The 17,495-nt window shown below is 29.4% G+C and overlaps 1 protein-coding gene across 6 annotated transcripts in view; it reads left to right on the top strand.

The window, feature by feature from the left end:
- LOC118191680 (sodium-dependent phosphate transporter 1-B-like) overlaps window positions 1–17,495 on the top strand; it is a 319,865-nt gene that overhangs the window by 300,145 nt on the left and 2,225 nt on the right. For all 6 annotated transcript variants that reach the window (XM_085819491.1, XM_035362513.2, XM_085819492.1 and 3 more), the window contains 6 exons: window positions 2,960–3,079; window positions 4,675–4,722; window positions 10,660–10,713; window positions 10,840–10,946; window positions 15,915–16,042; window positions 16,523–16,708. In XM_085819491.1, coding sequence (XP_085675617.1) covers window positions 2,960–3,079; window positions 4,675–4,722; window positions 10,660–10,713; window positions 10,840–10,946; window positions 15,915–16,042; window positions 16,523–16,708 — 643 coding nt within the window. The remainder of the gene's footprint in view (window positions 1–2,959; window positions 3,080–4,674; window positions 4,723–10,659; window positions 10,714–10,839; window positions 10,947–15,914; window positions 16,043–16,522; window positions 16,709–17,495) is intronic.

Below are 17,495 nucleotides of genomic sequence, written 5' to 3'. Positions count from 1 at the left end.
ATATTTTGGAAATGTGATCTCATTTCCTTTAAACAAACTGCTCCCTTTGTGCTTTTTTGGCACTTTTTAGTTGCACTCACATTAAATGTTTTCTTTCATGATAATTAATTTTATTATATGGATATCAGAACATTCTTTCAGTTTTTGGTTGTATCCTGTGGCTCTGAAAAATTATGTAACTTCTGTTTAATTATTTCTCAAATTACAAAGACCTACGAACAAAAATAAAAAATGCAAAATGGATTCCAGCTAGTACAAGAATCATTTTGTATTTCATGTATGGATAAAGTTATAACATAAGGCCAAATATTTATAGGTATGTAATCACCATTTGGTACCAACCACAAAGTATAAAAGGAGTTAAAACTGTGAAGTAGAAAAATAGGTCCAAAATTGTCATGTTCACTAGATGGTGCTTCAGTTCTTTGGCTATCCCAAGTTTAAACATTTATTTGTATTGTGAGGAAGCTAAGTTTTGAAAGGGAAGAGAAATGTATACTACATGTGTATGCAATGGATCATGTTAATAACTGTTTATACGAATTTTTACATTTATGCAATAATATCCTATTACCTAAACTAAGGATTCTATTCGCTAATGATTGTTTTCTGTTCAAATTATAAAATACAGTTTACAGCTTTTATGGTTTATGGATTGAGTGCTATTCATGAATGATTAATTTGAAGAAGTCCTTTTTCAGTTTTTCTCTCCTAGCAAAAGAATTATATTACCATTAATAATATTTAATGTATATGTGTTAAATTTAATTAGATTTTTCCCTCTTTCATTTCATAAAATGCTTATATTCTAACATAGTTTGATATAAATTATGACAAGATTCTAATAAATGTTACATAGAATTTAGTACTTCAGTTAGTAAATTTCTTTTTTGTTTTTCAGTTTACCATTGTATTCATAACTTATCTGATATGCTGAATTTGTCTCATGCAGAACCCCCCCTTTTTTTTTTCCATAACAGCTGTGTGTTCATTTCCATTGGTTATAAAAACCTACTTTAAACAGACAAGAAGGGAAAAAATAAACTTACATTTTTTCTGTAATTGAAATAAAAGTGCAAATATTCTATCAGTCTTCTACTGTTTTAGTTATTTTATTTAATTTTGGTGTATAGTTTGCATGCTTTCATGTACAAAATGTATGTTTAATTTAATGTGAGTTATGTGTAATACTTAATTAATTTCCAATTTACTACTCTTTTTATAAGTATGTTGTAAATGTTCTTTTTTTATTTACAAACAATCCAGAAGGTCTGATAAATTATATACACATTTCTTAATTTTGATCATGCATGATGTAAATTTTGCTTAAACCTTTGGAGTTCTAAATAGCATTGGATTCTTAATTATGAAGTTTTTATTTTTGCACCAAAAAGTTCTATAGCCACTGTTGCATTCAGATATGAAACATGGTCTATTATATGTCTTATTAATAATGAAAATAGATATTAAATCAGTATTACTGATATTGTTACCCATGTAAATTGCCACAGCAAGGTAAATCAGGTTTGACTGTAGCACCGTATAATAAATAAAGTGGAAAAAAAGTGATCCACTTTTACCAAAAGTGGTAAAATGAGTTTCACAGCCTCTCACAGTACCAATCTGTCTTTCCAGCAGCAAATAAGATAACTGTATTTTTGAAGAAGTATTCAGATTTCTATATGGGAAACAAAATATTATTTATTTAATACGGTTATTGTAATTTGGCCAAAAAATGACTTTGTATAATAAATATTATTGCCTACCAATTTGTATTTCAGTAGATGTATCCATTTTTGTGAGAGTCTAATTTTCTAATGGAAAGAATTTATGGTATTTAAAGTAAAATAATTTTCAAATTAATTTGATTTATCATATATCAGTATAAAAAAGGCTGCAATTATGTTACATTACACTGAACTCTCAATGGTAATTCTTAAATGGCGGTGAAAAAATATTCCTGATTTCATTAAGCAAGAATATTGTGTTGATTAAAGGATAATAGTATTGGGCCTGCTTGAAATTAGAATAGTTCAGGAGTTGAACAAAATTTTGAAATGGGAATAATGAAGATTATTATAGACCTCGATGCACATGCATTTTAGGTGCAGTGTTTCAGAAAGAACTTATAAGAGGTTGGGAAGTGGAAAATGAAAATTAAATAGTAATGGTAGATACTAGAATTCATAAACAGCATTAGAATTATTTTGGTTGAATAAGTGGAGTTATTTTTACATTAGAGATTTGTAGAGTTTAACTGTATAGTATGGAAGAATAGCTGTGAGAGAAAGGAAAATCATAGATTTTTTTTTTCCTGAAGTAAAAAAGAAAATCTATAAAATAAATTTTGTCTTGCATAATACTAAACTTTAGTATTCACATCTTAAATGACTAATTTTTAAATAGAGTTGTGTGCTGTATTTAGCACTTTGTTGTGCAAATGAATTTCAGAATTATAATTTTTTATAGAGCTGCTTCCAAATGTAATATTAAATATTTCTACAGGTGTCATCTTTGTAGGTTTAATCTGAGATATGGAACTCGTGGGTAAATCTTATAATTTACATTCATAATGTTAATATTAAGTACTTCTCTCATGTAAAAAAATAAGTTGGTCCTAGTTCTATGAGGACTTTAAAAATATGTCATATCTTTTGAGTTAAAGATTGGTAGGGCACCAACTTAGCATTCGGAATGCTTTGTTCATGTCTTCCTTCTTTTTATATTTTATGAAATTTGCTTGTGTATTTTTATGGTAGTAAGTGGATATTTCAGGATTCAGTAAGTGCATATTGTTAGTGTCCTCGTGTTTTAAGCTGCAGTGTCATCTTTTCTGAATTTCAATATTCAACCTTAACTATTCTTTTCAAGTATATTACATTATAATTTGTTATTCATTCATAGATATATTTATGAATTAAAATTGTGAAATACTAAAGTAAGAATAAAAATATTTCAGACCTTGGATTTGATGTCATTCCATGGTGGGGTGTCCTGATTTTAGCAATAGGAGTAGGTTTGATCTTTGGTTTGTGTGTAAGGTATATTCTTGTTCCTCATCTTCAGCAGTCTATTGCAAGTAAGTAACAGATTTCTCTGTAGGAGAAATTTTACACTTAATTTTTTGGTTTTGATTGTAGAGAATTTTTTTATCTTATTTTAAAAACTGTTTGTCTAAATAAGGGTCTATGAATAAATTCTGCCAAAATCAGCAAAGAAAGCAGTTTTGTGCAGGAGTTATAAACAAGTTAAAAAAAAACAGTCATTAATTGATTGATCATTTTCTCTTTAAATTGAAAATGTTAAACTGCATTAAAATATATATGTGAAAACATCCTTTTTGAATAATACATCTAAAAAAAATGTATGAAATATGATAGGATAAGTGATTTAAAAACCATTTTTAATTCTCTGCTGTGAGGGAGACCACTTTTAAATTAATTACTTCCCCCTTTCTGTACATTACAATAGAAGACAGAAATAGAAGTACACTCAGTTAAAAAAAGGGGGGGCAGGACAGTTTTAAATCTCCTGTTCTACTCAGCTGATTGATACAATTCAATTGTACTTTCATGTCTTCAATACTTAGGATTTATGATGGATTTATGTATAGTATTGTTTTAACATATATATTTTGACACAAAATCTGATTTTTCTGAAATAACATGTTAATTTTTTTTTCAATATGACATATTAATTCTACAACTCAAATTAGTAATAACGTATTAATTCTACAACTCAAATATGCTTCAAAATCTAATTTTGTGAGATTTAAGCAGTAATTTGGAAATTTATTTTGACACACTTTTTTACTTTGTACCAAGGATAACTAATTTGGTAACATTTTTCAGTTTACGGCAACCCATTTCACTTTCATTCCTATCATTATGCACAAGCAAAAAAAGTAACTTTTTTATCTTTTTTGCATATATTTTTACTTTATATTATCCTTTTTTTAAACCACAGATGTTATTTTTAATTTTTTTTTCATTTTAATTAAATGAGTTGCATTGTTGAACTATAGTTTTTCAAATAGCTATCTTAAAGAAATTTTGTATATTCATTTGCATTGTGTACTTTACATTTTGTACATATTTATTCATATATATATTTTTTTTTCATTTGATTTTATTTATTTGAATAGCATCCCCCCCCCCCACAAATAATACTTTGTCACCCAGTATTCGTGACGATGCCATTGAAAACTGCATTATGCATTAAAAGAGAAGATGTCATAAAGCATGGATAATACGTCTTTTAGTGGGCCATTAAAAAATATATATATAAATGAGAAAGTTGTATTATCTGCATTTAAATTTAGAGTGATATGCATTTAAATAATTTTTTTGAACAAACAATTCAGTTTTATTATTGTGCTATTGCTTTATACAGTTTATCATCCTATGTTTAGTTAATTAAAGTATTATCTATACTTTCAAATAAGTTCACATTTTTTAATTTTTTTAATTGCAAAAACCAAATAGTATAACATAAAGCAAGACTAAATTTTATGCAAATAAATAAAAATAAATAAATTGTTTGACAAACTTATTTTTGGCAGATAAACAACTTTAGAAAAGTTGTATATTAATAGCAAAAATTTTGTATTATATTTTTAATTTACAATGCTAATCATGTATTTAAAATTTCTTAAATACTATTATCAATTTTCAGGTTTAGGTGATAGTGAAAACAGTGAGAATGAAATCGGTAAAGTCGAAAGTAAGTGTTGTTTTATATATTTCTTTTTCTACAAGTATTATATTTCTTTATATTGTCAGCTTCAGATTATTTTTTATCCATAGTATTAATTTATAATTATATTAAAAAGCTCTTTTATTTTTATAATTTTTACATTTCAAGAGTGTATCAATAATGCTTAAGAGTAGTTTTTAGTATGTCACATTTTAAAAGTAGCTGTGTAGATAATAATAAAGGTATCTTTCATATTAGATATTTTAACTATCTGAAACCAAGTAACTGCAATCACATTAATCAGCATTCTATTGAAATATGAATGATCTTAATGAAGTCAACAAATCCCTCTTTTATAAACTCTAATGTATTTATGAATAAAATTAATTTAACAATTAGTTTTAAGCATATTTAATATGTAGCAAAAATGTTTTACTGTAGGAAATTGAATTAATTAATATTAAATAAATTTAAAAATAATATACAGTATTAAACATAAAAATAACAAATGCTCATTTAAACATAATCATTTTGGTTATTACATGAATTATTGTTATTTATTATTTTCATCACTGTAGCATGATTATTTATTGCAAACAAACTGATTTTACATGATAGTATTTTTCCTCCAAGTATTTTGAGACACACAAGTATAACAATAACACTTCGCACTACGTCTTGGTTCGTTCAAGTTCTTTTGCATTTTTAGTTTCTAAGATCAAGGCCTGTGCCATTTTATGTATACATTTGAACTTCTGTAAAGGGAAACTCTGCTTTGGCACGCATTTCTCATTTAGAGCCACTTTGAAATTCTTGAACCTAAAAAAAAAACTAAAATAAAAGAAGATCTTATTTATTGCAATTATTATTGATTATTTATTGCAAACAAACTGATTTTTCATGATAGTATTTTTCCTCCAAGTATTTTGAGACACACAAGTATAACAATAACGCTTCGCACTACGTCTTGGTTCATTCAAGTTCTTTTGCATTTTTAGTTTCTAAGATCAAGGCCTGTGCCATTTTATGTATACATTTGAACTTCTGTAAAGGGAAACTCTGCTTTGGCAGGCATTTCTCATTTAGAGCCACTTTGAAATTCTTGAACCTAAAAAAAAAACTAAAATAAAAGAAGATCTGTGCATTCCCGAGTAATAGATTAGTTCTTGATACTGTGTCTGCTAAAAGGATCGTGTTTTGTAATAATTTATTCTGTTTGTGGCATTGGCATTGTTAAATATTCAAGCAGTTGCCACAAGAGTCATTTGCAAGAGGTATATGTTCACAAGTTTGAAATCATAATAAATGCTCTTAACAGTATTTAAAAAAAATGTTATTAATGAGAGGGATCAGTCAACCCAAGAATGGAATCTTAAAATGCAGCTATGATAATACAGGAAAATTTTGAAGCTGCGAAAAAAGTTATACGTGTTGAATATTTATAAAAAATTAGTTCTGCTGTTTGAAAGACCAGGGGTGTTTGTGCTCCGGGGAAACCCGGGAATTTTGAACTTCGATCCCCGGAAATTCCGGGGATCGTCGTTCAAAAGGAAGTAGGAATAATAATGAATTATTTATTTTGATCTGGGTAATTTTGTTTGCTTTGAAAGCAGAAAACGCAAGGTCAGTGTGTGTGGTGAAAACTTTTCCTTTCTTTCTCCAAAGGCAGTGATAATGCGTGAAAAGGAGGAAAAAACTTCTTTTTTGTTCTTTCCTTATTGTGAGTTATGACTCATTACCCCGGTTCTCAGACATTCTCTTCTGGATTCTTTTCGGCAAGTAGGCGCGACAGAAAAAAAAAAAAAAGGGAGAGACTTCGTTCGACCAGATGTGCGATCACGTGACTCTGGGTTCAAAGGTCTTATCTCTCCTGGAGTGGCGCCAATAAGTAGAGAAGGGAGATTTTTCGCCGTATTTTTCAGCTATTTGTCATTGATCACTTCTCAACGTGTTTTTCTCCACTGTGTAAAATTTTCGTTTCATTTATTGATGCATGTGTAAATTTTTCGTTTCGTTTATTGAAATATTTTTTTTATTTTTATGTACGCAAGAAAATTTCACTATGAAATTTCTCAATATAAATAGTGATATTATACAATTAGAAGAAGGTGTCCGGAACGCATTTAAGTGGAATTGGATTGAACGGAGAGATGGTAATGGGGATACCATCAGCACATGGTGCAAGAAAATGTTGCTGGACAAGCATATTGTGTTTTTTTGTAACTCACTGCTGAAGTATGGTGGGGAAGGATTCAAGGCTTTCACAAATCATACTAAAACTGTGACGCACATAAAATAATCAAAGTGCATTAGACATTCAATGACTTTAAGTAATTATGCTAATTAAAAAAATACTGATGACTTACACGCCAAGAGGTATTAATAACTTCGTTTATCGCCGAGAATTCTCTTTCTTTCAATGTAGCTCCCAATTTAATTGAACGCTGCAAACAGTTGAGCCGCGATCAGACGGCACTAAACTCGTTGAAAATGTCCAGGACTACGACATGTTATAAGATGAAATATGGGCTCGCAAAAACTATTAAGGAAAATAACATTAAAACTTTAAAGGAGACTCCATTTTCTCTAAATTTGGATGAAAGTACTAGCAATGCTCAAGAAAGTATACTGGCAATATTGGTGCAGTTTTATGACAACAATCAAAATGAAGTTGTAGTTCATCATTTTGCATCTCTAAAGATGGAATCTTGCAATTCAGAAGCTGTTTTTAAAGCAGTTGTTAATACTATTGAAGATAATATTCCATGGGCAAACTTAATTAGTGTATTAATGGACTCATGTAACACCATGCGTGGAAAAAAAAAAAAGGGTGTTGAAACCAGACTACGATCAAACAAAGCACCCCACTTATTAGATATTGATGGTGACACATGTCACACAGCTAATAACTGTGCAAAAAAATTTGCTTCATGTTTTGATAGATACTTGGAAGATTTGTTTGATGACATCTATTTTGATATGAAAAGCTGCAGTAAAAGAGAAAATTTTTTCAAAATCTTTGAATCTCTTGCCATTAAAAAACTTAAGCCCTTGAAGAAACCAGACCATAGATGGGTGTACATTTTATGTGTTTTAGAAAGAATCAAAGATCTGTGGGATGCTCTTATTGCATTTTATTTTCACTACTTGGATAAAACTGATAAAGGGAATTATTTTTCTTATGTTGAAACTGTATACAATAAAAGAAATATTTCTGCAGCTCAGAAAAAAATTGTATTCTTGCTTGCATTCCCAACAACTCACAAAGGATGCTTTAGCTCGGAAAAAAAGAATACTAAATGGGTTATTTGTTATGCAAAACAAAACTTTATTGCATATGGCATTATATGCAGCAGTATTACCAGAGTTCAACACATATATTAAATTATTTGAAACAAAATAAACCAATGCTTCATTTAATACATTCCAGTATTTATAAATTGAGGGCAAAATTTTTCTCTTTTTTTTTTTTATGAAGCCAGAAAACATAGAGTGCACATCTTATAATGATTTATTAAAGGTTGATGTCACAAATCCAGAATTCCATCTACCTAGCAAAGTAATATTTACTGGTGCAAAAGCTTCCACTCTCCTGAAGAAATTATCAAAAAATCATCCAATAGCAAAAGAATTCCAAATTTCTCTGATGAAAGCTTATACTAATACAGCACAGCATGTGAAACAGAAATTACCCCTTAAAAATTCATATCTAATTAGTTTTACAGCATTAGATCCAGAGCTAAGAGGTAAAACCAGTACAATATTAGCTTTTGAAAAATTATCATCTTTTATGTCCCATATTTTTAGTGATAATGAAAAGTCAAAAGTAGAGGCTGAAATAAGGTTATACCAGAGTGATATTGATATCACCAAAGAAATGCTCTACACATCGGAAGAAAGTGGAAATCAAGTGAAGTGTACAATTGATAAATATTGGTCTAAAGTTTTTAATTTAAAAGATAATTTCACAAATGATTATAAGTATCCTACATTGGATAAATTGGTCAAAGCCTGCCTTAGTTGCTTCCATGGCCCATTAGTGGAAAGTGCATTCAACTTATACACTTGTCACTGACTATAGAACCTCTCTTAAGATTGATTCCCTAGATGCAGTGCAGACTATTAAATATGATTTAATGGCTTCTAAAGAAACCTCATATGGAAAATATAGCTAAAAGAATCCAATGACTGATCCAATTCACAAAGATCTCTTACTGAATATGAACAGAAGTTGGAAAACATATCAAGAGGACTTAAAAACATGTATTTCAGATGAGTCACCTGTAAGTCTCTGAAAAACCTTCTACATTAGCAGAAAAGCAAACTGCTTCTACCTCTGCATGTGCAGTTCTTGAGGAAATTTCTTCAACTGTAAATGAGGAAAATAAAAGTCAACCTTCCTGCAATTATGAAGTTCACCACAAAAGAAAGACAAGCCCACAATCATCAGAAAATAAAAAAAAAAAAGCTGCAGAAATTAGATAATTTTTTTAAAGAATTAATTCAGGTAATTTAAAATATTTACATAAAATATAGTAGTTTATATGTTTGAAAATTTATGGTTATTAATTTTGCAAAAAAAGTAATTCATTGAACTTTTATAATTATATCATTCAATGCTTCATAATTGTAATTTTTCATTTCTCTCCCCCCCCCCTTCTCGAAACTCCAAAATGTCGGTAGTAAGTCCGTAAAAGCTTCAGGGGATTTTTTGGGGTCCCACAAACACCCCTGAAAGACTACCAAAGTTTTTTTTTTTTTTATGTGTGTGTGTGTGTGTTTTGTTTTGAAGTATTGACACTTGTTTGAAGAAACATTTACATGATGTGAGAATTTTCTCTCTTTAATACTGCTAGCTTCAATTATTGAATATGTCACTTTCATTTTGGTACGTTAAAAACAGTCTTTGAGAAAATTTTAAAATGTATTTTTTAAAAGCATTTTAAATTTTTCTCTTAAAAAAAGTTGAAACTGAATTATTTTCATATATGCCAATGGGAAAAAAATACCCATATTTCTTCTACTGTTGAAATTAAAACAAAAGTTGAATATTTCTTATAAATCATAATTTTTAATTTTAACCATACGGATAACCATTGTTTAATCATCTATAGTGTGTTGGAAAGGACGGCAAATGTATTAATTTTAATTATGCTGCAATTATGGTAGGCTCTACTTAATGTGATCATGTTTTATCCATGGCTATTTTGATAACATTAAATGGTGCTAAAATAATGTTCTTCAAAACAGCAATGGAATTTAATTAATATAAATATAAACATGCCAATTTCACAGCATATATTTACAGCATTTTAATTAGGAAAAGGCAAAAAATTTGTGGATGTTCATAACATTTTTAAAAATAATTCGACTAATGCTGAACCCCTAATCTTAATAATTGGCAAGCATTGCTCATTGAAAGAGAACATGCCAATGTAAAAATGAAAAATTAGGCCAAAAAAAAGGTAACCTCAGCTGATATTTTCATGACTTTTTTTTTTCCAGAAGTAAAGAAAAGGTGGGGATATACAGAATTGTTTTTTCCCCTCTGAAAAAGAGAGACCTGTGTCTGATTGCCCTCAAAATTCTTAAAGTTATTCAAAATATACACCACACTAAGGTTACTATTTTTGTTTAATTCTAAGTATTTAAAAAGTGTTAAATTTAAGTTTTCTAAATTGAAATCAAACTGTTCAGTGACTAATTTTCTTACTTGTCAACATTTATTTGTCATTTAGCAATTTTTATAATCTGTTTTGACATTATTTGATGATTTGCTTCAGTTTAAAAATTTTATAAATACTTTGATATCGACTTGATAACAATAAGTGAAGTATTTTTATGTTTTTACATACAAACAGGTGGGACTTCAGCAGTTCCATAACAGTTTCCGAATAATAACTTTAAATTGTGATGCTGATAATGAACGAATGTTGATACTTAATTTCTATAAATTCATTTCAGTTCCATCTAAATTTCCTTATCCGGAAGCCGAAAATCCTGGCTTCGAAGAAAATGGTAAAGTATAAATTTTGAAGTGCTATTTTACCGTGTTGAATATAGATTGTAATGTATATATTTACGTCTGATACCTAGTTTCGGGAATGATAGTTTTTTTTTTTTTTTTTTTTTTTTTTATTGCAGGTTATGATATTCCATTGGAGAATGTTGCAAGTAATCATAATTCAGAGACCACAGCAGCTAATAATACAAATGTTTTCTCGATTCAGGATGACTTGACCAAAAAAATTGTAAGTATTATGTGTACGTATAAGACTGTGTAATTGCAATTATTTCTTGTTTTAAATTATTAAAAATTTCTGGTTTATAATTTCTCCTATATATCTAATACTACTGTCTTGTTATGGTGTAAATTGTTTCATTTATGCTTCTTTTAATGCTCCATAATTTTATGAAATGAAAATTTCTGCAACTAGGATAATTTTTATGATTTTATTATTCTGCCACTTTTTTCATACTTTGTGTATCTTATTTAACATTTAAATATTTGCTTATTAAATATAAAATTATAAATTCATCTTTCATTATACCACTACACTTAAGTCATCTTAATGTGCAAAGAGTTGGAAGACATTATGAACATTATGGAAGACATTATTTGCATTGTCACTTCATCACTTAGTCATATTTTTCCAAATTTTCTACTTGTTGGGGGATTATGAACATTATGGAAGACATTATTTGCATTGTCACTTCATCACTTAGTCATATTTTTCCAAATTTTCTACTTGTTGGGGGATGAGAATGATGGTTACGTAGTGGAATTCTGTGATTTAAGGAGAATACTGGATGTAAATAAAATAACATCATTTTATAATTGGTCTTTCTATAACAGTGGTAGCGAACATTTTTGGGGTCATGTGCCCAAAGTTGAATGGCCACATGTCATTTCATTTAAGATATTAAATTAGAATTATTCATAAGTTAGCTCAAAATGCTTAGATTTGGAAACTGGAATCCATTTAACAATGAAAGTATTAAAACTCAGCAGTCTGTAATAAATTTGAATTTGTTTTAGCAAACATTAGCTGCTTCAACTTTGGCATATTCTTTGCCATGCAACAAGTAATATGATTGGCCCCAACAATGGAAGCGCCATAAATTGGGTCAATAAATATGTATATCATTTCTGTGGCGGTATATGAAAATCTTATATCTATTCTTAGGCCCTATACCAGTGGCATTATGGAATAAGTAAGTAAGTGAAACATTCAAGAACAGACTAAAACACCTATTTAAATTACAGTGTATCATTTTATTGTGATTCTTGATTAAGGAAATAATTATTCCCGTGGCGGTTTATGAGGCTCTGCATGCTGACTGTAGCATGCGTGCCATAGGTTCGCCATCATTGTTCTATAGACTTAACAGAATAGATGAGGAATTTATGTCATCCTATGATATATATATATAAACCTTAAAATAAAAAGATGTGATAACTTCTGCATCATATTTTTCAGGTCTGGCATTATATCTGTCAGCAGGCACTTGGTTACGATCCCATGTATTGCTTCATAATATATATTAGCTAAAACTTGAATATCTCTGCTGCCATCTACACATTTTTAGAATGATTTCTACTATTTAATTAATGTTTGAAGTGTAAAGAGTATATTTCCTTTTGTATATTTTTCGATTTCCACATTTCCAAAACTAAGGTGGTTTTGTCTTTTTCTGTAATTTTGGTTTTTTTACCTGCTTTATTCTCAGTAACTTTCACATTCTACCACTTTGTTATTTCAGGTTACCAATTTTTAAAATAAAAAAATTTCCTTTCCCTTGTTTCAAAATTTTGACTTGTCTTTCTTCTATATATATTTTGTATATGGTTCGTTCGCGTTGTGTCAAGGCAGGTTGTATATAGATCAGGCATGCTAGACTTGGTGTCTCATTTGAATAAAATAGTCATCAGTGAACAGTAGTGCAGGACACAAGGGGAAATCCATTTTCATGCTTAACAGCATATTTAAAAGTGAGTAAATACATTAAATATTACCTAATGCTGTAGTTCTTAAAAAAATTAAAAAAATAGGGACATAAGGATGGGTACCTGTAATTTCTTTTCAGACACTTGGCATCTTTTTCCTGCTGCAGTTTCCAAATATCTGAAGATATGCTGCCCAAACGAGCAATTTTTGAAGCAGTGGTCAGATGCATATCTGTTAATCTTGGTTATGCTGGTTATTTATTTTCTATTATTTAGAAAAGTTGTTCTAATGTATACTAATGAACATAATAGGTGGCATACAGTGTCAATTAGTGGTTTTCTGAGAATCGTGCATGCAAATGTCAGTAAAATTCAGGGTAACCACTTCATTGAAGTTCTGTGTTAAGAGTTGATTTTTTTTAAAGTTTAAAATGCCTGATCTAGATGATTGTCTTTTAAAATTTCTGAAAAACTTTTTTTAACTTTTGAATATTCTTATTTAATCATTTTTATTTTTAGAAATAATTTCTTTGATTATTTTGTTTTGCAATTCATCCGGATATAATTAAGAAACATGGCTCTGCTGAAAGTTCTTTCGGTTGTTATTTGATAAAGACAAAAAAAAAAAAAAAAAAAAAAAAAAAAGAAGTCGCCTTATTTTAATATTCAATAGAAAAAAATTATAAAAAGTGGGGGTTGGAAGCATGTTAGAGTTGAAAATAATCATAAAGTTTGTTACAACCAGTTTTTTTGTATGTTTGGAGGTTTGCTAGAGTCCTTTCAAATAACATTAATTGTGTGTAAACTGGGTTCATAATAGCATGGCTGTATATTGAGTCAACCAGAGAGATCTGTAGTTTTTCAAATCGAAATGCATTTATTTTGTCACTGCTTATAAGGATTGACCTTGATTGAAGCAGATGTGTAAATGTGATCTTTTCTGCTAACATTGTGTAGTTCTAGTGTGTGTTGTGGTATATATATATATATATATATTATATATATATATATTTTTTTTCTTTTGAGTGCAGTGCTAAGAAGGGGAAACTCAAAATATTTAACTGATAAAAGATGATTTTCATCATATGCCCTTTTATTTTAAGAAAGGAAAAAATGCTTGCCAGACTGCTCATAAAATTTATGCTGTATATGGACAAAGTGCGTTTTCTGATGGTAGGGTTTGAAAATAATTTGAGAAGCGTAAATATTGCTTTGTGTATGGTGAATACAAAGGAATTGTATGTTATGAATTATTGCCACCAAATTGAACTATAAATCTGAAAAGTACTTTTCCAAATTAACAGTTTTAAAAGCAGGAATTGAACCAATTATTTGTTGAGGTGTCAAGATGGTTTCATACTGGCATTGCTCAACCCCACATTTTGATGATTGTCGGACAAAAACTTATTGAGTATGTCTGGAATATATTGTGTCAGTTCCATATTCACTAGACCTTTACCCCCTTGGATTTTTGTTTCTTCAAATCACTTCAGAATTCTTTGAACAACCTCGAATTCACTTCTTTGGAAGCTATATAAACATCATCTCCATAACTTGTTTACAAATAATGGACATAACGTGACATTAAAAAAGGTGTGAAGGGATCTGGCTGCTGGAGAAATGGTAAAAAGCTGTAGAAGAAAATTCTACTTTTATGAATCAGTGGGATTTTTTACCCTGATTCCTACTATTTTGTACTGCTTCATCTGTATTTATTATAAAAAACCCCACAGAATTTTCCAAATGATTCAAAATATGTATATGCAACTTTCTGGATACCCCCAAACATGTATATGTTGATCATGTATATGCTGTGTAGTGATGATTACGTACCATAGATAAACACTTCTGAAATTGATCAGTATTTCTAAAAATATAATTGAACATCAAGTCTTAAAGAAAGTCATGCGCACTGAAGACCAGAGTCGTTTGTAATCATATGTGGTTGTTTTAGAGAAAGTTTGTTGTATTATAATTTATAATTATTAAAATAAAGTTATGGATAAGAAACAAAAATTCAAAAGAACATTTTGCAGCTTGGTTTGAATGGCAAGAGGCCAAAATAACCTTGCATGATTCACCATTAAAAGTCAGTATGGCTCTAAACATCCTTTTCCTGGATGCTTTTGCATGAATTTTCTTTTCTTTCTTTTTTTTCTCCCCTTACTTGCAGCTCAGTTTTGTACTGTGAAACCAGTGAGAATGCTTCTACTTTTCCTCAGCCACTTATCTTTTTGCTCTCCTGCAGCTGGGATTCTAAACTATTAAATTGCCACTTTATGTGACAATGCTGTTTGAAATTTTAAGTCGTGATTCACTCACACTTATTATATGTTTAAGAGGACAAATTTCCACTAACGGTTTACAGTGTTAGACTGAGTTAGAGCCTCACCTCAGGAACCCATTTGCTAACAAATTCATCTGAGCCAACCTTTATTCATGAGGTAGTCCCATGAAGTCGCTTCAGTTCATTTATAGTACTTGGCTTCAACAATTTCTCTCTGAATGTAATACTGTCAAGATGAGGAAGAAAAAAAAAATATTTTGTGAAATTTCAGTCATCTATTTCATAGCTTAATTATTAAACTTTCTACAGCATAAAATAAATACTCCAAAATAAAATATAAAATAATCTATGTTATTTTTTTCCTTTATTCCCCCCTCCTTATCTCTCTTTTTTTTTGGGGGGGCAAAAGACATAAAATTAGAATTATTAATTTTTTTTTTTAAGTTGGCAGTTTCTTTAGAGCTAAAAGCGTAAACTGGTTATAAAATACATATTAAATTTTTAAAGGAAAGAAATGTATTAGGTGTACATAATTCCATTTTTCAGTCAGTTATTCTATAATTTCTTCTAAAAATAATCTCAAGGTTTGACTAAACACAGAACCACTGTTGCGTGGTGGAAATATGCACATTGATTCCTTTTTTCGGGTGGACCTTAAGTATATTTTTGACTTGATCATACGTGAAACTGCCTTATTTATGAACATTTTGCCGAAAATTATATTTAACTTTTTATTTTTAAAATTTCTTGTTTTTTTAGGGACTGTCAAAACTGCTGGAGAGAATTAAAAAGCAAATATTTTTTTCAGATGTGGTTTAGTAATTTTTTGAAGTTTTGTAAGCTTTTATGCTTTGCTTTTTTCATCATTGTTCCTGGAATGTATAGTAAAATCAAGGAGATTGTTTTTTTATTCCCCCTATCAAAATTACTTTGTATTAATGTAATATGTAATTATTGCAATTTGTTCCTTAATTCTTTTTACAGGAAAAGGAAAAATTACCAGCTGGTGCCATTCCTACATATGATTCACCTGAAACGGCAAAATTATTTTCTTCCTTACAAATTTTAACAGCAGTATTTGCATCTTTTGCCCATGGTGCTAATGATGTGAGGTAAGTATAACTTTATGTTCTTCTAGTGATATTAAATCTTTGATTTGAAATTAATTTTTTGTAAGTTTCTTTATTGCATACTATTCATAATAAGGAATATCTGAATTATAGTTTTATAATTGCATGGTTTACAAATTGTATTTTCTTGCTAATACTCTGGCAGTTAAACTTACAGTATTTTTAATTTTCTTTTTGGGGGTGAGGAGGCTATCACCTTTATATGTCATTTGAATAAAAATGAAAATATATTTTTTTTTGAAAAATAATATCATCGTGGGAATTAACGCATATAAAAATTAAGTGTTTCGCTTTTTATAAAAATTATCCTAACTGTTGAGTTATCTAGGGAAAAAAAGTGATATTGAAAATGGCTTTGGCATAATTAGTTTGGATAAAAGAGGTTCTATTGTAGTTTTTGTAAAGAGTATCCCTGTGTAATTTTACTTTAAATGTTTTCTGACTATATTTATATTTTTATAGTAATGCCATTGGACCAGTAATAGCTATATGGCTGATTTACCACGATGGGAATGTCAATCAAGCTACTGAATCTCCATTCTGGATCATGCTTTATGGTGGTGTTGGTATCAGTATTGGCCTTTGGGCTTGGGGTCAAAAGGTTATCAAAACAATAGGAGAAGATTTAACTAAGATCACTCCTTCCAGGTATAGTAAAAATGTATATATTAGAATTTCATTATTTTGATTTTTGGGGGGATAGTATTTAATAGTTATTAAATTATCCCCTTTTAGAATAGTTTGCAAGTTAATAAGAAAAACTAATAAAACAGCTGAATGTTAATGACTGTAATTAAACATTAAGTATGTAAAGTGTGTCAATGATTATTATACTTTGTTTAACAAAATTCCTCAGTGATTACTGACAGATAAATGATGTAAATTTTTAAACTTTTTTTTTTTCAATTTCATCTTGAATGGTCCAATGACTCAGTTATATAATAGAAATCATACATTGCTTAAAGGTAGATAGGATGGTTGCACTATATTGTCAATACAGACTTAACATTCATAAGTAAGTTGGCTGTAAATTAATGTGTAATAAAACATTATTTGCTTGAACCCAGCTGACTCCATTATTACATTACTACAATATAGATAAGCGCTACTCAAATGGTGTAGTGTTTAGGGGAGCCAACTGCGATACCAAAGGGCACTGGTTCAGATCCTGGAGAAGGTATGGTTGTAACTGTGCCCCTTCATAGCAGGCAATGGTGGCCCACCTGTGAGGTGCCTCCGTAATAAAGTGACCACCACTTCTGGCCTTAGTAGTGGGCAAATCGAAGTCAGCTAGGGGCAGGGAACAATATAGATAATATAAATATAATAAATTATTAAAAGGATATGTTAACTTCTCTTAACTGTAGCTTTGCTTTCTACTGATTTCTGAGATTAAATTACTGTAATATTGCATTTGTACCTTGTTTCATCTTGG

Source organism: Stegodyphus dumicola, chromosome 6 (genome assembly GCF_044657685.1).
Source record: "Stegodyphus dumicola isolate Sdum_Otavi_A_Nest chromosome 6, ASM4465768v1".
NCBI classification, from domain to species: domain Eukaryota; kingdom Metazoa; phylum Arthropoda; class Arachnida; order Araneae; family Eresidae; genus Stegodyphus; species Stegodyphus dumicola.
The sequence above is the reverse complement of the archived record's forward strand: the minus strand, read 5'-3'. Positions and strand labels throughout refer to the sequence as shown.